The sequence below is a fragment of the Aplysia californica genome, unplaced genomic scaffold (assembly GCF_000002075.1).
Source record: "Aplysia californica isolate F4 #8 unplaced genomic scaffold, AplCal3.0 scaffold00731, whole genome shotgun sequence".
Lineage (NCBI taxonomy): Eukaryota > Metazoa > Mollusca > Gastropoda > Aplysiida > Aplysiidae > Aplysia > Aplysia californica.
Genome location: NW_004798001.1, coordinates 223,049 through 244,470, shown reverse-complemented (window position 1 = coordinate 244,470; position 21,422 = coordinate 223,049). Strand labels below are relative to the sequence as shown.

The 21,422-nt window shown below is 37.9% G+C and overlaps 1 protein-coding gene across 1 annotated transcript in view; it reads left to right on the top strand.

Moving 5' to 3' along the window:
* LOC101864650 (NACHT domain- and WD repeat-containing protein 1) overlaps positions 1–21,422 on the top strand; it is a 61,972-nt gene that overhangs the window by 18,386 nt on the left and 22,164 nt on the right. The window contains exons 9-22 of the mRNA XM_035972527.1: positions 1,429–1,560; positions 5,350–5,481; positions 6,313–6,524; positions 7,018–7,160; positions 9,197–9,305; positions 10,827–11,039; positions 13,749–13,845; positions 14,324–14,415; positions 14,985–15,129; positions 16,323–16,475; positions 17,471–17,620; positions 18,513–18,732; positions 19,661–19,817; positions 21,211–21,394. Of these exons, the coding sequence (XP_035828420.1) occupies positions 1,429–1,560; positions 5,350–5,481; positions 6,313–6,524; positions 7,018–7,160; positions 9,197–9,305; positions 10,827–11,039; positions 13,749–13,845; positions 14,324–14,415; positions 14,985–15,129; positions 16,323–16,475; positions 17,471–17,620; positions 18,513–18,732; positions 19,661–19,817; positions 21,211–21,394 (2,139 nt within the window). The remainder of the gene's footprint in view (positions 1–1,428; positions 1,561–5,349; positions 5,482–6,312; positions 6,525–7,017; positions 7,161–9,196; positions 9,306–10,826; positions 11,040–13,748; positions 13,846–14,323; positions 14,416–14,984; positions 15,130–16,322; positions 16,476–17,470; positions 17,621–18,512; positions 18,733–19,660; positions 19,818–21,210; positions 21,395–21,422) is intronic.

Here is a 21,422-nt window from a genome sequence, read left to right as displayed (position 1 = left end):
CCTTCATTCTCAAATATCTCGACTTGTATTTAAGATAAACGGATATTTTTTCATCCAAATAAAGACAAGTGAACAAGCTTTAAGATGATACCAATAACTCGATGTGCTCAAAAATTGACGAGAGCCTGATTCCACCACGATGCCTCACAAATGTCCCTCTAGCATTAATTTTTATCTGTTGACAGATAATTGAAAAGATTTGCTGCCGTAATGTAACTGTATTATCCTGAATTAACCTGATCTGAGGCCAGCAGTGAATTTACTGTTTCTCAGATTGTTTTTTGTGGATGGGTTTGTGTGATTGTAGGCTTTTTTTTCTGCTTCTGTGTCTATGTTATATTCTGTCAGGTTGTCTTCTCTTTATTTAACTCATTGATTCCGGATTGCCACTTATATGGCAATTTTGGTATTGCATTTAACTGATTGCTTCTTAACTGGCGTTTTGGGGTAATTATTTCATAAACCCCTGGTCCTGTGTTATATTTATACTACTTATTTTCACCCATATTGTGGTTCCTTTTTTAATTACAAATGGTTTAAATACTCAAACCAACAAATCTATCAATGATTACTGAATTATACACTCTTCACCACCTAAATTTGGGTATGTAAAATTGTGAAATCCCTTACATACTGAAAGAGTTGAAGTATTGTTAGTTTGATTGAAAATCCTATCCTTTCTGTTTTGATTAAGTTATTTTGAAAGTTAAGTTTTTGATCGAGGAGAGATGCAATAAATTTGATTGTAAACCCGTAACTTTTTCTCTCTCGTCATATTTGTAACCATCTACCTCACAGTAGTATTTTTAAAGTTGGTTGCTCTTGGAAAGTAAAGATCAGTAACCTTAAGCAAGTAATTGCTTTTAGAACTTTGTAATTCAGGACTTGCTTCATAAATGTGTAGCTAGTCTTTCCCTGCATTTGCCTGGCTTATAGGATAGATCAGACCAACATGTTTTTTTGAGGTAGCATTTATTTGTGAGGTGTGCTGACAAAATGAGTTACTTCTCCGATTTTAGCCTTATAAATGGAAATTGATACATCAACTTTATAGATGGAGTTAGTACAATTTGTAAGTAGGCAAGAATAAAAGACATGGTTGACTTGAACAAAATGGTATCAATTAGAAATCTATAAATCTGACCGCAGTGTCGATTTTCGGCCGATATGTCCATTCTTGGACAGCGAGAAGTAACTCATTTTGTCAGCACACCTCACATTTGTTTTACAAATTCTGAAATATTTTTCATAAGATTTGTGATGTAGTGGAGTGATTCATGTCATAAAAATAGTTTGATAAGGAAGTAAAACACAAATAAATTTCTTTGTTTTCATTGCTACGGTATATTTGTGCGTTGAAAACTATCACCGTGTCTGTTGTTGAAGCTCTTTTAAAACCCAAGTTTTTTTGTCTCTCGCTCATTTTAGTATCAGAGACTGAAGTAGTCCATGGACTAAAAGACTTAAATGCGGACAGAATACTTTGGTTCCGACGAGTCATCACTGACATCGGTCAAGTTGATGCGGCTAAGGAAAAAGATATTCTCAGGAGGTACAAAGGTGAGATTAGTGTTCATTTTTATTCTTTTGTCAGAATGTTGTGTTTATTCACATGTTTATCCTTTTTTAGATTATTGTGCTTATATTGATATGGTTATTCTTTTTTTCAGAATTTTGTATTTATTCGCACAATAATTCTTTTTGCTATCTCAACCATTCCAATGCTTAGTTTGTTTGTATTTTAGAAGTTTTGCAAAATTTATTTTTTTTTTTCAAACCTATGTTAGGTTGCAGTCATGCTGCATGTGATGAGTTGTATCATTAGGAATTGTAAATGATGCTGTCTCTTAAGGTCTGTATATCATAGCAGATCTGTACAGGTCAACTAGTGGGTGGTTGGAGGGTGTCACGCGCATGGTAGGTCCAACTTCTTTCTCTCTCTGTCTTGTTTCTGTTTGTCTATTTTTACTCCCTTTCCTAAAGAGCTGGTATTGTGTTAATATGTATCCCCTTGTTCAAACAAAGAAACTATCAATAAAGATTTTGTCTCTTTGAAAGAATGTGACAGCTGACAAGACAGTTCACTCTACTAGGAGCTATAGTTTTTCCTACTCCTGGCTAAGTGATAACAAAGTCATAACTGATGTCGCCTGCTTTGAAACTTTGTATCGTACAGGAGATGCCTGAACTGTGTACAGAATTCCTTTTGTAATTTTTTTTTTTTTTCAATTCCAGACTTTAGGAATTGTATGACATATTAATAGATGAATGCATAGATCTAGGAATGTATTTTGAAAAAAAAAGGTCAACTTTGTTACTTTTCCTTTATGGAAAAAATGAATTTATAATTTTTTTTTTAGCCATTTGTGACGGAAAAAGAAAGGCTCATTTTTGTTTTAATTCAGTGGGTGAAATGTTCTGTCTTTCACAGCCACTAATAAATAAAATTAGATAAAATTTCTCAGGTGAGTTTTAAAATAGTGTTGCTCATAAATATTTGAACAGCTATTTTGCTTGTTACTTTTGGTTTTTGTTGAATCTGTAATGCGTTAAATTTTATTTCGGCCAGTGTGCAATTTTCTCTTGAATAATTGCAAAATTCCTTTTTATAGATGTTCCTCGTGCAGGTAATGTAGTTTACATCGAAGTTGAGTGGAGTGAGGGATGTTCGTTTCATGTAGTGATATTAAAAACTTTACACATTTTGTAGAAAAAAAATTGCACCAGTGGTTACTTTTTTTTGTCCTAATTGAAAGGGAAGAATGCCACCGGAATAGTTTTTTCCTCTAGATAAGAAATCAATTATTATATATTTTGATGGAGTGATTAAAGTTTGAGCCATATTAACCCACCCTCACATTATCACACAAAATTTATTTTTGCGTCTGAAAGCTGCGTTATTTTCAAACCATACAAGTTTCTTTAAAAAGTGTATAAATATGGCCATATTATTATTTATACCCATGTGAATAAAGATTAACTGCTTTAGAGAGAATATAAGCTGAAATTTAAACCAGGCAACAGGGCCACAGTTACTTTTTCATACTCTTCAGCTAATGGAGTTACCTTACTTAAGCGGCTATTTTCTCGCTAATTTCGCCACTGAAACAAGGCGACCTCATTTTCTTCGATCGCAACTATTTTGAATTCTATTCAAGATATATTGATATATTTATTTCATTGGAAGCAAGGCAAATAAATCAGCTTTCACATGATACCAATAAATCCACGTACCCAAAACTTGATGAGCACCTGATTCCTCTGCATCATGACACATTTGGTTATAGTTTTATTGAAAAAGTATAATAGAGATGAGAGATTCATTCCTCTTTCTTGTATTTGTTGAGCTGATATCCTGAGGGATCTATATTGGTTTTAAAAAAAATTCTAGTTTGAAAAAATGTCTGCTTGTGTGGTGTGTAATAGAAATTTGAGTTTTTGTTTTTAACAAACACTTCTATTATATTTCTGATTTTTGCACAATCTTTTTTTTTGGTACTTGTTAACCACACTCATCTCTAGTACTGATGTGGAACAAAGCTAGAAGGGTGGGATGTTTTAGCTTCTTTGAAATGACTTTCTCAAAGCCTTCTTAAGGATTAAATCAAATTTTCAGCAAAAAGATGCTTAAGTCGTTAAAAATAAAGAATGAATAATGTCGATATTCTGCTGTCTTTTTTCCTAGCCGTGCTTGATTGACTGTTTTTTTTTCCTTGTTAGTTTGATAACATTGATTGATCTTAATGATGTTTGATGTTCGCCTGATATGACCATAGAAATGAAATATTGATTAAAGGAATAAGAGTTATGTTATCAATAACTTTAGCATCAAGGAATTAAATAAGTGTTTGGAGGGAAGAAAATGCAGATGCCAGTGTAAGTGAAGGTGTAAGTGTTTGGGTTTAACGCTCCTATTAACAGCTACTGTTTTGTTATTTAAGAGGCGGATCCTTCGAATTTGACATCCGTCTCCAATAGGATTGAGCCAAATGTGATGAAGGCCTTGAGAACTAAACAAAATGACCCAAGTTCAAGAACTCCCAGTCTGGGATTCAAACAAGGGCATGATAGAACTTAGCAAACAGAGGGCCCAATGTCAGTATGAAGATACCGGGACTAATAATCGATGCACTAGAAATCATGGTCATATAAAACTTACCCTCAGTGGGCCTTGGCAGTAGGGTTCATTTTGTAAATCATGTTGTTGCTGATTTTTCCTTGAAAGATATTTGGATTCTGTAAATGTATGGATGATTTATCCGTTGGTTTATCATTGTGTTTGGGAGGGGTCGGGGGCTGTTTACTTTGGCAGTATGGGAACTGAGTTCTGTAGTGATAAATCATTTGTATTTTAAGATTTTAAAATGTAGAGCTATGGCTCACAAAAGAGTGGTCGTATAAAAAAAATGTAAACAGACATTAGGATTGTGATATTATCGTCGTTAATTTCCCTCAAAATGGATGTTCATATGATTATTCTATTCTCTCTTCTTCCCCATTCTTCTGCCCCTGGCATAAAGGAAAGTTGAAAGTTATACAGAATCTGGTTTTGAAAAATAAGTTTTTATAAAATGAAAATAATATTGCCCTAGTACTAACAAAGATATCGGGGGCTCTTGTGGCCTAGGGTTTAAGGTGTTCACCTCTCATTCAAAGGTCCGGGGTTCGAATCCGTTAGCGACAAAAATTTTCTTCTCTAAAATTATCTCCTTTCACCTCTTTCCCTGCTCTCTAGCAATGTTCTGTCATCTGCTTTCGTCTCCACTTTCTATCCCCACCCCCACACCTCCTTTGCCCCCTCTGGGCTCCTGACTCTTTCTGCAGCCTAATTTCTACTGCTACTCCTTGGCTCCTTCTTACTGTTGTCTTTCAGCCACACCACTGATCTTCTGGTTGGAAAGACGTACACCTAACCTTCTCGGACAAGGGCAAAAAACCTCGGAGGTTCCTTGTGCAAGTTGCGTGCTTTAAAGATCCCTAGGTGGTCTAAAATCGATAAGAGTAGGCTTCGGCCGTCACCCAGGCAAAATTCAAAATTTCCAACCAGCAGGCTCATATGACCTTTCGCAGTTGCAAGCACCGTAAAACACTTCCCAACCCCCCAACTTGAAAATTATAGAGAAGCAGCAGTTCTAATTCTATTCTCTGTTTGAGCAAATAAAGCGGTGGTTGTATGGCGCCTCTGGTAGATCCTAATACTTATTTCCTTTCCCTCTGTTGTTTTGTCTGTCTGCTTTGCTTCTTCCTTGTACTATACGGCCGTTATTGTGTCGATGAGCTTCTCTTTACTCAAACTCAACCTGAAAAACTTTGCAAATAAATTATGCTTTCTATGTAAAAATCTCTCAGATTTATTGGACGATACAGAGAAGAACAAGGAGTCTTCCGAATTGCTGCAGAATTTGGAGGAGAACATCATGAAGACTGCTGTGCCACAGTCCAATTTGTTTCAGTACAACGTCAAGTGGGAGCCGAATAAAGGTGACTGTTTGCTTCTTTTTTGTTGTTGTTGTATTATTAGTAAGAGTTTTATGGTGACCGTTCGCATCTTTTTTTTGCGATTTTGTTGTTGTAGGGTTTTTTGTTTGTTTTAGTAAGAGTTTTATGGTACTTGTAATGCAGTGTATTTAGGTTAGTGTTAGTAAGAGTTTTACAGCACTTGCAACACAATAGGGCCATGCAAATGCTGAAAATTAGGGTGTTACAAGAGAGTGACAAACGCACAAAGGAAGTGTTTGCTTTTTCAATTTTTTCTTATTTGAAAAAAAAATGAGCTGGGCTTATGTAATGGTTTTCTTCCATCCTTTTATAACATCCTCTAAAATGAGCTGAGACTGGTATCGGACACAAGCACGACAGCTTGTTCTTTAAAAAAGCTTTAACAATAAATGACCATAGGACAAAGTGTTCAGGTTTGTTACTTTCATTATCAGAACTTCAGTAACACTACACTCAAGTTGGTATCTTCCATTTAAAGAAAACAAGCTAACAAATATTGAGAAAAACGCGGGTCTTTATAAGTGAAAGCTGTACCTTATTGACAAGGAACCAGTAGAATGACCTTGGTGTTGTCCAGTGAAGTTATAGTGCCTGTGTACATCATTTATAGTGTATAGACAGGCATCCTTCTGACTGAAGAGGCCCATGATGTTTAATAACTTCCTTTGTCTTCTTGTTTGTTCTAATAATTTGCCATCTTTGTCTGAACTTGTACTTCTCTGTAATTCTTCCTTATGGCGAAGAGAAAGAAATCCACACTCTCTTTGATGCCATTTTATTCTTCTTAATGGTCTATGCTTGTTCTGCTGTTAGGAATTGACCCCCAGACAAATGCCAGCCACCAAGAGTACCTCACAAAGCTCTGCAAGAATGCTGAGACCCACATGATGTCTCTGCTCAAAAAAGCCTTCTCCAGTAGAGACAACGTGGCAGCACGCAACACTCTGTTCTATGAGGTCCTACAGCACACTGTTTTTCTAAAAGAAAAGTGCGCATCTTTCTACGGACGAGAGGCTCCTCTTAAGGTAAAGTGTCAGACAAAAAGGTCATATGTGTCATGATATGGTGGAATTAGATGCTTGTCAATTGTTGGGCATATGGAGTTATTCGTATAAGCTCAATGCTTGTTCTTTTTTTTTTTTGCTTTTGATGAAAATAATACTCGTTGATCTTGAATAGAAGTCGAGATGTTTGCGAATGAAGAAGGTAGTGGTTACCTGGTGTCAGAGGTAAAATTAGTGAGATAGTGGCAGTCAAAGTTTGGTGACTTCCAATACTTACGTGTCCTTAGAAACTGCAAATTTACATTGTTTTGTGCCTTTGATCAACATTTTTTCCTAAAATGTCCTCACGGAAATGTGTTTTTAAATGGATGTAAAAAATGTTTACATTGAAGATGTTTTCTCTTTCGAACAGTAATTTTACAGAGTGCTCTTTTTTTAACAGCGACCAGCTAGTTTTGCCTAGTTACCAATTATTTGATGTCTCATGCCGTTTTTGGTTTGTGTGTTTCTTTAGAAAATTGAAGAGTACTTTCGGGGCCCATCAACAGCACCTTTTGTCGTCCATGGACAGTCTGGCTGTGGCAAAACATCGATTGTTGCCATGGCAGGAAAACTGGCTCAGACAGTTTTTGAAGGGAAGGCGCTGCTTATGATCAGGTAAATATGCTGCTATGGGCTGCTGTGTAACGATTCTCCTGAAACCTTGGTACTACATTCCTTCTTTAGCTCCTAGTTTTTGTAGAGTTTTATGGATTGTGAAGCACAATAAGATCATATAAGTTTCAAAGATTAGAGGTGTTATTGGAAAGTAACAAACACAGAAAACAGAAAAGAAGGAGCCAAGGTCAGAATGATAAATGTTTGATAGGGAAAAAAAAGAAGGAGCTAATCACTCCAGAGCCCCTGCCGACCACCTGCACTCCTTCTTTGGCACCACATATATGTCCTTAGCATTTTTTCTTTCAAATAATAGTCTTTACTTGTGAAACTCAGACTTTGCAAAGACTGCCTGGAACTGTTCTCTTGAGGTTAATGAAGTTGTTGTGTATACAATTTCACATAGAAACAGAGGAGTACCACCAGCTTTTTTTCCCTTTTGAAATTCTGAAAGAAGAGTTCAACTCTTTCAATGTGTCCATCTATTGTTGAGGATAGAAGTGACTTTCTTTAGACAGGTGATTATCTGAGGCGGTGTTATTATAATGTAAAAAAGGCACAAGAGAGGAAATAGGAAGTAAACATGTGTACGGGGGATTGTCTTATACTGATGGCCGTTACACGGCTCTTCAACTCACCCGGAAACCGTTCCTTTAGCTGCTCCGTGCCAGCGGTCACTGCCACCCATGTGTTTGTCGTTAAATCAGCGGTCAGCCGTGGTCACTGCCATGACGCCAGCGTCGTGCCCCCGCCTGCCTGTGTAACGCAATTCCTCCAAATTATGGCGTCTTTCCCACCCCGATATCTCCAGATCTAAAGATGTGATATCACTACATGATCCCACATTTTAAAGCTCAGCTTTCCTTCTGCAAGGTGATATAATTTTGGTCAATCTCCATTCACAGTCTTGATTTTATTTAAATACTTTCTCAAAGACGTGTTTCTACCAAATCTGATTCCATTTTCAGTGTTGTTTAAATCTTAACGTAAATAACTTCGAAAACTGACCAACGGTTTGGATTTTTAAAAAAATCTAATTAGGATAGGTATACTGTACTAATTGTGCAAGTTTCAAGTTTGTGGTGTATTTTTTAAAATGACATTGACGTTCTCCTAGACATGTTTCTACCGAATCGGATTCCATTTCAGTGTTGTTTGAATTTAAACGTGAATAACTTCGCGAACTGACCTACAATTTCAATTCTTTACAAATCTAGTTAGGACAGGTATACTGTACGGTTGTAAGTGCTGACGCCCTGACGTGTGATGCCCGCGGTCCTAGAGTGGTATGTTTTAATAGAGAGTTGTCACATTTGATGGCTGGACTAGGGAAACCGAAACCAGATTGTGAAAAGCTGTGAATTTCCACTCAAAACTCAATATGTTTGCTTTTGGGAACAACACAAAGATGAAACAAAGTGAGTTTGAAACTTTATTCAATTTCTGACCCAATATCTTAACATTGTCAACACCGACCGCAACTATTATGCTTAAATTTAGTTAAATAAATCGTGACCCTCTATCAATGTTTAATCCTGAATCCACTTCTCTTTCTTCGTCACCTCGTAATTCTTTATCTTAATTAGTTGCATAATTGCTCTAAGAAATATGTCAGATGATGCTTATTCAAAGAATTCGGTTTAATGCACTATAGGTGTTGTGGTTTGGACTTAATCGCAGGTTGAACAAAGCTTAAAATTGCTGCAATAACATTTTCATTGGGAATCTGTCAGTCAGGTAAAATTCCCCGCGCTGACCTCTTGACCTGTTGGTTATGGCTGGTTCGAGTTACGCTGAGCGTCGGGACGCTGCGGAGTGCCGGTAGTACTAAAGCACTGCCCTTGAACAGCCATGGTTAGAGCAAGTTCAAGTATTTTGCTAGAGTGGTGAAACTCCTATGAAAAACTAAAACTAATTCATTGCCTAATGTACTTATCATTTCAGTAGTGTCTGTGATTTATAAAAGGAGTTGCTGAATGGAGGTTGATTGTTCAATGACGGCCCTTTTGAATTTTATTTTGACATGGTCTCTACAGGTTTATTGGCACCACAGCTGACAGTACCAGCCTCCTGGCTTTGTTGAAAAGTGTGACAAAACAGATGATGACAGCCGCAAAACTGCAGCAGAAGGATTTGTCGTCCTTGGTAAATTACATAATAGACCATTCACATGTCGTTACCCCAGAATTACTAAGTTCTATCTGCGCAGTACATAGTTTTGAGAATTTTGACCAAAAAAATGTCGAGCTTCACTACATGTCATGCTTTTTGGGATACAATTCTTTGAATATCTTGATAGCGTCTCCAAATAATCTTATTATTTTGATAGAGCAGATAGAACATTTGGTTTCCAACTTCATGGTCCTAGTAACTCTGAACGGCCAAAAATATCAGGTAGAGCTTTGTAATTCTATGGTAGCGACGTATCACGACACGGTGGAATCAGTTGCATGTCAAGGCATGTAGAGTTATTGGTATCATCTGAAAGCTTATTCATTGGCCTTGCTTTCTATGAAAAAAATACCCATCTATCTTGAAGAGAAGTCATGGTATTTGCTATTGTAGAAGGAGGGGTCGCCTGGTTTCTCTTGTAAAATTAGCAAGAAAATGGCCTCAAAGTTTGGTAGCTTTAATAGCTTGAGCGTCCTTGAAAACTGAAAAAAATTATATATTTTGTGCCTTTGATGTTTATCAGTAAAATTCACATGGAAATGTGTTTTTATATGAACACAAAAGTTGCTAAGCCAAAAAGACAAACATTTGATAAAAATTAACAAACTTACTGGAAAATGTGTGTTTCTTCAATTTCATTGATTTGACAAGTGCCTGATTTAAGAGGATACCTCACATATGTATGCTGAAGCGGTTAGGCTCTTCACTGTCTCACACAAGAGACCTGAGCAAGGAGAAAAATGTTATTGAGTGTCTTAATCTTTCTGCTAGTATGTTGTATCCCTGTCAGCTCGGGTTGGTCCTGACTGTCAGATTTGGATTCCCACTTCCTAAATGATCTAGGCATCAGTGGCCTAGTGGTTAGGCTCTTGGACTCGCAACCGTAAGGTCGAGGGTTCGAATCCCGTCAGGGGCCTGACGTTGTGTCCTTAGGAAAGGCACTTTACATACATTTTCCTCACTTCACTCAGGTGGAAATGGGTACCCGGCTATAGACAGTGAACGATCTTGTCAGTTTGATAGCGTTTGAGCGCGTGAAATCCGCAGCTTGCACTGTATGCTTCCTCGGAAGCTGAGAATGTTTCTGAGTGTTCTCAGAGGGTCTGCTGGGGTAATAATAATTGTAAAGCGCATAGAGCATGCTCTTGAGCCTGGATATGCGCTATATAAATGCAATTATTATTATTATTATCTAAATTCGGTTGATGGGGGTGTAAAAACAGCTACATTAGGAAAACAGAAAAATTTGTAAGAATTTTAGTGTGTGGAAATACAACAGATGCTTACAATTAAGAATTTTGATAATATGGGAATGTAACAGATACATACAATTAAGAATTTTGATACATTCTATTCTGCGGATTTGTGCTGATCAGTAGTTGTATTGCGAAACAGTGTTAATTTACAAGTTGGACTGCTTTTGAGCAACATTGTCCATTGTTAATTGAATTGCTTGTTGTAACATGTTTTCTGTTGGGTTTTTTTTCCTTACAGACATTGAAGCAACTGATGCTTCACTTCCATGCTACAATGATGAGAGTGGGAAAACAATGTCCACTGGTCATCCTCTTGGATTCCCTGGATCAGTTTGACCCATCCTACCAGGCTCGCCAGATGCTCTGGCTACCGGTCAAACTCCCAGCCAATGTTAAGGTCATTGTGTCCACTCTGCCAGAGCCTCAGTACCAGGCTCTTCCAGCTCTTAAGGTCAGTGGGAAAGGACAACCACATATGAGGATACAAAGACAGAAAAGACCGTTGTGAAATCAGGCGCTCGTCAAAATAATGAAATTGGAGAAAAAGGCATTTTTCAAAGAGTTTGGCACTTTTTATTGAAATTTTGTTTTTTGGCTAAACACCTTTTAACTTTTTAAAAATGAAAACACATTTCCAAGTGAATTTTACTGAAAACCCTTGTTTAAAGGCACAAAATATGTAATGTTCAGTTTTCAAGGACTCTTAAGCTATTGAAGTTTCCTAACTTTGGTGGCCATTTTCTCATTAATTTAACCACTGAAACCAGGCTACCCCACCTTCTTCAATCGCAAATATCTCGACTTCTATTCAAGCTAGTTTGATATTTTTTTCATTGAAAACAAGACAAATGAATAAGCTTTCAGGTGATATCAATAACTCCACATGCCCAAAAATTGACGAGTGCCTGATTCCACCACATCGTGCCACATATGGTCACTGTAGCAAGCAATCCTCTTAATTCCGATTGTCTACCTTTTATACCAGAGACAAAAAAACAAACTAGTTTTTGTTGTGTTGTCCTTATTAGGATTCTTAAAAAGCAAGAACATTGTAAGCCTTGAGCATAACATTAAACAGCATTTTGGGGATGCTGAAAAGTGCATCTTTGATATAGCTTTGGGCGTTTTTAAAAATTGAAAATTCTCAAAATTTAGACATAAGAGGATTGCTTGCAACAGTAATGATATGTGCTCCTCGTCATAAATTTGTCTAAGAGTGGCATGATGCACAAAACTGTGTAAAAATTGTACAAAGTGTGTTTTGCACTCTAAGTAAACAATGAATGGAGAAACTCATACACATAAATACACCTTTGCTGGTTGTCAATGCAGTGCCTTGTTTTCCATATATGTGTCTTCAAAGAAACATCCCTGCTATTATCCACCTGAAAGCTGTTATCATGTTTTTTAAAATCTCTTGACTCAGCTTGACAATATTGTGTGGACATGTTCTATAGCCTTTCTGTTGCTGAAACTGAAGGCTTTACTGAGGACACTCTGTCTTGGTGCACTTTAAATAGACACAACGAAGTTTCGTTATTCACACAAATTTTTCAATTTTCTTTTTGTTAATCTGAAATATAGAAATGCAGGCAACAACATGCATACTATGATATATACCGATTAGTGTTTTTGATTTGTCTATAATGGTTTGAAATGTGCTGCAACTTTACCTTTAGTCTGCTGCTGATCAGGCATGTGTGTCCTTAACATCCTCAAAAAGTTAAAGGATTACTTCTGTTCACCACTGAAGTTCAAGTCATTTTTTTGGATGAGTTTGTGCTGAAAGGGACATAGTTTGTGAGTTTAGGGTATGAGGATCAGCTCTCAAGGACCAGTTCCAGTTTCATGCTTACATAAAAGGTAAATTACTTTCAATTTTCTGGTGTTTTTTTTAAAACTTGGATCTGCAGACAAGGAGGGTCCATTGTCTTGTCTCACTGAATAAGCCCTCTACCACACTACGACATTCTTGTCTCGGACAGGTAGATTTTTTGCGTGTCAAAACAGATACCGCACTAGGACAGGACTGATCTGGCGCCATAAGGTGGCTTCTTTGTTGTTGCCCAAGGCGGAGTTAAAAATGCATTCCAAAAATTTCTGAAATATTGTCCAAATAAAAAAATAATAAGATTTTCGTGATCAGCAGCCCAAAATTAGCAAAAATCATATGAAGAACGCAATTTAATGCCTGATTACTTATTTGTGCATGTGTCTTTCACTATTCAGCCCATGCTAGGCCTAGATCTAGATTGCATTTTGTCTTTTATGTCTCGACTGCAATAGCCAACATCAGCCTTGTTGTACAAACATGGTTTACTTTCCTCTGCACAAATAAAGTTCTCTATCCAATTTGGATCAACGTCCATTTTGATGAGAATAGACTGTTTAGAAACAACCAAGTGGATCGAGATGCACAACACAATCATATGGGCCTACTGCACCGTGTTGTGTGTAGAAGCTTTGACTTTCTTGCAGATGTGCAACGCACTGGGTGACCTTGGTACACAACTTCACCATTGACGATCAATTAAGAAATAAAATAATTTGCTGAAATTTACATAGTATCACATCAAATCAGGTTCCCCACAAGCCATTTTGTTTATTTTGAGACGGTGATTCCGAAAATGAAATCAGTTTTGAGATGTGACAATTATTTAAGCAATTTTGTGCCTCAATTAGTTTAATCCAGCGCGGCGTCAAATTTTAAAGTGATTATACGTCACAACGCGCAAGCGCCACGATCTTGACAGCAGGCACCATCAAGTCTGGGACAGTTTTGTCCTAAGGCGGTAGGCGGCTATATATCTCTATATTTACAGATGATATTACCCCGGGACTGAGATAGTCCTGTCCCTCCGATTTTGTAGCAATTCCCTACTGCTCGGGACTCAAATCGACAAGAATGTCCCATCCCAGTAGGTGCGGTACATTACACTCTAAAGCAAAGGTTTTAAACTCCAGACGAGTCTGCCCCAGGATGAACTGTCGTAGTGCGGTAGAGGCCTAAGGGTTAAAAACTAGGAATTCCTTCGAATTCTTTGAGAGAGTTAAACCTTTCAGTGACCTTGGTGGTTATATTTTGCAAGTAGTTCTCTGTATCGTAAAAAAACTTGAAAGTACACAGCATGGGAACTCTCCTTTCATGTGTTGTCCTCAGAGCCAGCTAGCAGACTTTCCTCAGAACTTCCTAGATGTATCTCAGTTGGAAGACTGTGACATTTATGGAATCTTGGACAAATGGCTTGAAGCAGCTGGTAAGACATTTGAAGTGTTGAGCACATTGATAGCTATTTACTATAGTAGATGATAAGTCACCAGAGGAGATCGAAAAAGATAAAGGAGGGTTGATATTTTTACTGAATGGAAAATAAGCAAACTGTGTGCGTGTGTGTGTGTGTGTGTGTGTGTGTGTGTGTGTGTGTGTGTGTGTACGCATATGTATGTGTGTGTGTATGTGTGTGTATGCCCACATATGTGTGTGTGTATGTGTGTACATGTGTATGTGTGTGCTTTTTCTATGTAAAAATACATACTTTAGGTCAGAGTAAGATATTTTCTGTAAAAGAACATGATTTGATTAGTTTTTTTGTAAGTTTCACACAATGAGGAGTAGGTACTATACAGACACTTTCGTTTTCTTGTTCTTGTTATGATAATTATTTTTGCTATTAATATTATTGTTGTAATTATTGCTGCAGTTTTTAAAAATAATATTATTGTTTTGCCATGTAGGACGACAGCTGACCCAGTTCCAGAGGAACCTTGTACTTACGGCCTTTACTGACTGCCCCTTGCCGTTGTTTCTGAAACTGTTGTTTGATGAGGTATGCACGTTTTGGGGCTTATATTCTTTCAAAATGGGAAAGTCTTGGGCGGATTTGGGGAGGAGTGGTTGGGTGGAGTTTTGTTCTCCCTAATAGTGTGTGGCACAGTGGTTTAATCAGGTGGTCGTCGTCAAAATCATGAAATTGAAGAAACCAGAATGTTTCTGCTTACAGGGCAATTTTTCTTAATTTTTTTGGCTCAACAGCTGTTATGTCCACTTAAAAATACATTTTTGTATGGAATTTTATTTTAAAAAACCCTTGTGGCACAAAAAAGTTAAATTGGCAATTTCTAAGACCACTCAAGTTTGGGAAGTCCGTAAACTTTGATGACCATTTGCTCATTAATTTTATCTCTGACACAAGGTGACCCCCACCTCTTGCTAAGTACTTCTACTTTTATTCAAAACAAATGGACATATTGTTCATTTTTTTCTTTAAAAGCAAGATAAATGAACATCCTTTGATACCAATAACTCTATATGCCCAACAATTGACAAGGGCCTGATTTCACCACTTCATTGCACATTAACAAGCACTAAGCTCGTGCGTGATTTTTCTCTTTCCAGGCTTGTAAGTGGAAGTCCTACAGCCCCAGAGAGCAGATGCTAGTGCAGGGCACAGTGCGAGGATGCATCAACTGTCTGTTCTCTAGGATGGAGAGGGACCATGGGAAAATCTTTGTCTCTAAAGCCCTTGGCTACCTCACTGTCAGTGAGTTCACCTAGGTTTCTTTGGAAATAAATATTTCAGCTGCAGACTTGCCAACTGTTCAGAGTTTCCTGGGACTATGACCGATTGAGTAGTCTAGGATTTGAGAGCCTTTTTTCTTGATACACTGTACACTGAAACAAGTCCCACTTTCTGTAATTTTGTTGATTGTTATGTAATCCAATGTTATAAACGTTGAATGTCCCTCATTGGGCACTGGAAAAGTTGGCAAGCCTGCTACTGTATCATGTCCTGTGACAATATATTTGACTGTACTAGTGTCTTATAAATCTGCCAGATGCTTTGCCGTCATATGCACAAAACATGAGTTCTCTTCCGGTTTGGGTAGACTTTTTTATAATGTATTTTTGTCTTGTCGGGTGGGATGTTGTAACCCTCCCAGCCTGCGTTGGCCCTGACAGACAGGGTCAAAGCAGCCTGGCTCCTAAATGATCTAAAATGTTGTGATGGGGGTTCGTAAAACATCTACAGATGCTAATTGCTCGAGCTAGGAGGACTTGACGGTTGTCAGGGTCATATTTCAAACTAAATGTAAACTGTAGGGGTAATGGCTAGAGGGTGCCTCACTAGCAGGTGCTACTTTGTTATTGCCTGTCTGTAATTTACGTTGGTCTGTCTTACTTTTCCCTGCACTAAATGATTGTTGTTATGTTGATCTTCTACTTTTCAACTAACTGAGAAAATCCTTCCTTTTAGAGAAGAAAAGCCAGAAACACTACTGCAGATGGCTGGAGGGTACCACGTATAGATCCTGTTTCTGTTCATTTTCTCTGTTGTTTTAGTCTATCTTTCAGGTTTCTGTCGTTTTAGTCTATCTTTCAGGTTTTTGTCCCTGCTTTTAATGACTGTTATACTGTCAATGTCCTTGTCTCTTCTGAAATATTCAAAATAAACTCTATTAGGCAACTGAAGGTGCTAAGATACTTTCACTTGTTTTGTTTGAGTTAAGAGAACTACATAGACACAATAACAGTCATTTAGTGCTGGGGAAAAGTGAGACAGACACACAGAAACAACTGAGGGAAAGAAGAGATGTATGACCAGTGACACTCTTCAGCTGACCGCTGTAGTTCATTTGAATTAATTAGTAATCAGCATAGTTGAATTACAATATCAAAGTGTTATAAAGATGTAATGTTGAAGGTGTTAGTGTATTCTGAACATTTATCTCTTAGGTTTATCTGGTCTGTCGGAGGCCGAGTTAGAGGACATTTTGTCTTGTGATGATGAAGTTCTCGGAGATGTTTACCGATTCTGGACTCCACCGATCAGAAGACTACCTCCACTTCTCCTCGTGAGAATGAAGAGGGACCTGGGACAGTACGTAGGTAAGAAGAAAAGTGAAATATTGCTAAGAGATGTTTTTGGTTTGAAGTAGTGTTCAACATTCTGTCATGTCTTTTTGTTAGTTTGATTGTGTTCGTTTGTGACTGAGAAAAGATTTTTGCTGAGTCTTCACTCTTTTGTGGGTGTGCCTGTGTGTGAATTTGTTAGTGTGTGTGTATGTGTGTGTGTGTGTGTGTGTGTGTGTGTGTGTGTGTGTGTGTGTGTGTGTGTGTGTGTGTGTGTGTGTGTGTGATAGAGAGACAGAGGCAGAGTAATTGATAAATTAATGTAATGTGTTTTATGTGTCCTGATGTGATGATATATGTATCTGTAGGTCAAGAATGCAGTGTCTGGGACACTTTAATCGACATAAAGGCCTTGATCGTCTTGTGCTCATATGAAAAATAGAAGACAAAAAAAGGCATATGGTAGACTAAGAGCAGCCTGCTTCTGAAACCCAAATATATATTTACCTGATTCAGCCCGCAGATAATTTTGATGCCGGATGCAAATAATTTATGACCGCTTTGTGACCTCATGGGTGGTGTCTCAAAAATTAATAAAGAAATATCTAAATTTGATAAAACCCCATTTTAACATAGAGTAATGTTCAGAATAAAAAATACTATTCAATGACACCAGAAAGTAGGATTGAAATGTAAGTGGTAAGGAAAAAATGAAGAGAGGAAAATGATGTGAAGATAGGGAGCGATAGATAAGAGCCATTCTGAGTGGCTCTGCTTCAAAACGCAGAAGACAGTCAGCTGCTGTGAATGGCCTGGCGGGATGAATCAGTGAATTGATACGGACCAGGATAATGCAGGCTTTTTTTTCAGAGCATCCATAGCATCCAACGTGAATGGCAAATTGTGATCACCATTTTCTGCTTCAGATCTTCTTGCACTTCATGATGTTGATGATGAGGTCAAGAATTCATGATAGAAACTTGTGTGTTCTGGATCGATAACAACAACAAACTTGTGTGTGTTTTTTGTAGTGAACCGGGGAGCTGATCGCAAGCAGGTGTTTTACTGGTACCACCGTCAGTTCATTGAGGCGGCTCACGATCGATACTGCAGTGACGTGACCATCGTCAAAGAACTCCATGCAGGGATTGCAGATTTTTTTGCTGGTATCTGGGCAGGAGGTAACTACAAAGTCTTTATTATTTTTCAACTGTTGTATATTTTAATGAATAATAACAAATATTAATAATAATGATGACAGTGATGAAGATCATAATAATAATATTAGTAATGATAATAATGATAATAATAGTGATGATGACAATAATAATTACAATAACAACAATAATGGAAATATTAATAATGATGACTGCATTTATACAGCGCATATTCTTTCTTTATAGCATGCTCTGTGTGTTAACATTTATTATTACCCCAGCAGACCCTAGAATGATCAGAATCATTTTTCGGCTTCCCAGAAAGCATACAAAATGATGTAGAATCTATTGCGGCAGCCTTCCCTATTTTCCTCCCTCATCAGTGATATGTAATTGATATTGTTTACTTTTTTCTTTCAAGATGGCAGGAAAGAAATGAAAGACAGCAAGTTTCTACCAACAAAGTTTAGTTTATCTTTTAGATATTGTAGAAGTTGAAATATATACTTTTATTCCAATTCTTTACAGTCTGTAAATTTAGAGTAATTTCAGTCGCCAGTTCTGTGTGTATTCTGGCTAAAGATATCATAACTCTTAAAATGGAAGCTGTTCAGATTTATTCTGTAAATTGATGAAGAACAGAAATCTTCATTTTTCTCAAATTCAGACAAATAAATAATTTATTTCATTTTGTTGCAAAATCGTTTTTCTTTGTATGTGTGCTACTGGATGGATGGTTGGAGGGTGCTCTGGTATGATTTTTCTCCTCCATTCTTATCAAACATTTATGTCCTTATCTTTTCTTCTTTTTTTGCATTGTTACTCTCTTGTAACACCTCTAATCTTCGGCATTTATGTGGCGTAATGGTGTTGCCAATGCCGTAAAACTCTTACTCACTCAAAAATTATGCTACAGGTGAACTGAAGCCAGTTCCCAATGCCAGGTCGGGTGAGACAATGGCTGACCGCCACGTCACCCCGCAGCCCATCAAGCTGGAGGATGACTCCTTCAACGTCCGTAAACTGACCAAGCAGCCTTACCACCGAATCAAGGCTGGTCAGCTGGAGCTGCTTAAGACAGAGTGCCTTTTGAACTTCGAGTTCATGAGAGCCAAGATTGGAGCCTGCGGTTTAAGGTTTGAAAAATTTTTTCCTTTCTTATTTCCAGCTTGTGAAGACTGCCACCTTCTATGAAGTTACTTTAGACCCAAGTGCTTTTGACTTATAGACGGGTGTACTGGTGAAAAGTTATATTTGTCATTTACGAAAGTCTATTTCATTCTTTGACTTAAGTCAAATGAGAAGTGACTCCTTTGGTGTTCCGGCTGAAGTGTTTTGCCTCTGCTCACTGAAAACATGTGTTTGATTCTTTTGTTGAGAGAGGTTTTTTTTTTATCGAGTGTATCCATCTGTCTTTCAGCAGAGTTTGATCCTGAATGGTTCAGTCAAAGCAGCTAGATCCTCAATGATCTAAAATATTTCGAAAAGGGCGTTTAACATCTACAATTACAATTGGGTTGTTTTTTCAAAATGTAGATTACTTGTGTCATATCACTCACCATAAAAGGGTGTGGTGATGATTACGACGATGATGATGATGATGGTGATGATAATATTAGCAAGGTAGCAAAATAAAAGTATGTCAAAGGAGAAAAAGAGAAAGAAAGAGAGAAGGGAAGAAAGAAAGAAAAAGAGAGAGGGAGGTATCTCATGTTTTTTCTGTTACTTTTTCCGTTTTATGAATAAGTATATAGGTTCTTGCTAATTTTACAGCTGAGCTCTTTGAGTGCTTTCCCTAATCAAAATACACTACTACATAATTGTAGACTTTTCATATGATTCCATTAGTATTTTGGTGGTTGGTGGGTACTCTGGTGTGGTTTGCTCCTTCTTTCCTATCAAACATCTATCATCCTTATCTCTCCTCCTTTTTTGTGTGTTTGTTACTCTCTTGTATCATCTCAGATGTTCAGCACATATATGACCTAATTGTTTTGCAAGTGCCGTGAAACGCTTACGCTTACACTTACTAAAACAAAAAAATTTCCTCTGTTTCTCTCCTAGGGATGTCCTGGACGACTTCCAGATGGCACGATCTGCATTCCCGGATGACAAGGCTTTGGAAGGTGTCGGAGAAGCCCTTCAGTTGTCCCAGAATGCTCTGCTGTATGATGTGAGGACGCTGAACTCTCAAATGCTCGGCAGAATCCGAAACCGTAAAGTGAGTATTTTGAAGTTTTATTGCCTGTTTGAGTTTTTCGCAGGCTGACTGGTTTTGAGTTTGACTACTACTCCAAGTGTGGCTTTGGATCAAGGGTAAAAGTTTCCTAATTATTCAGTAATATTGAGACAAAAACATATGTGAGGCAGCGTGGTGGAATCCGGCTCTCGTCAAAATAATAAAATCGAAGAAAACAGCAGTTTTCTCCCTGCTTAGCAATTTTTATTAAACTTTTGTTTTTTGGCTCAACACCTTTTATGTCCATTTACAAACACATTCCTTTGAGGATTTCACTGAAAATGTTGATTGAAGGCACAAAAATATAAATTTACCAATTTCCATGGACTCTCCAGCTTTGGAATTTACCAAGCTTTGGCAACCATTTTCTCGCTAATTTTACCTCTTAAACCAGGCGACCCCCACCTCCTTCAATCCAAAATATCCCCACTTCTATTGAAGATGGATGGGTAATTTTTTCTTTGAAAACAAGACAAATGAACAAGCTTTAAGATGATACCAACAACTCAATATGCCCAAAAATTGACGAAAGCCTGATTCCACCACGCTGCCTCACATTTGTAATGATATCAACAGAGTCAATAATGTGTGTCGGTCTAGCATTTAATCATGTCAGTTTTATTGTGTTTGAGTACTTAGTCAGTCGGGTGTCATGTTGGACTTGCAAATGAAAGGTTGTGAGTTTGAACCCCAAGGGCCTGATGTTGTGTCACTGAGAAAGGCTAAAATTTTCCCTACTTCCCCTGGTGGGAAGAAGGTGAAAGATCTTTGTCTGTTAGTGTTTGAGTGCTAAATTGACTACTGTATGCTCCCCGAGAAGCCAAGAATATTTTAAAGTGTTTTATGGACTACTGGTGTAATAATGTAGATTCTAAATTGCATAGAGTTTGCTTCTGAGTGGGAATGTGTGCTGTACAAATGCATTTTCCTATTTGCTATTCATTTTATTGCTAATGCTCACTTGCTTGGTTGCTTGGTTAGAGAATAGGTATAATCACAGACGGTACAATGCCATAGCTGGTCCTCCCTCCTCTTCAGGATCCACGAAAAGGTTGGCTTGCTGATTGTGCCAGTCATCAGCTGATTGGATATTCTTCTGGCTTCTCATGCAGGTTGCTGTCTCTCCCCGACCCTCTTGAGACACTGGCTTCCCTCAATCTTTCAGTTGTGTGTGATGTGAAGCTTTTATCTTCTCTGTGGTCGTTAAACCATGCTGAGTGCTGCTTTGACTGTTGGTGGATCTAACTGCATGGTGCTGCCATTATTGTGGTGTAAAGTGCATAGAGCTTGCTGTCGAGCGGGGGTATGCACTATGCAAATGCTATTTATTATTGTTATTATTAAAATGCAAAAATAATCGGATGTCTTTCTGCAGATCCAGAGCATCCCTGAAGTTAGTCATTTCCTGAAGGACTGCCGTGACCCTGGACACATTTACCTGGAGCCAGACTACCCCATCCTGACGGGCACGGGGGGTCAACTGGTGCACTCCATCGGCGAACATACTGATGACGTCACAACTATGGCTGTGGACAAGTCTGGCACTGTCGCTGTCACCTGTGAGAAACCCCTCCTCCCTCTCTCTCT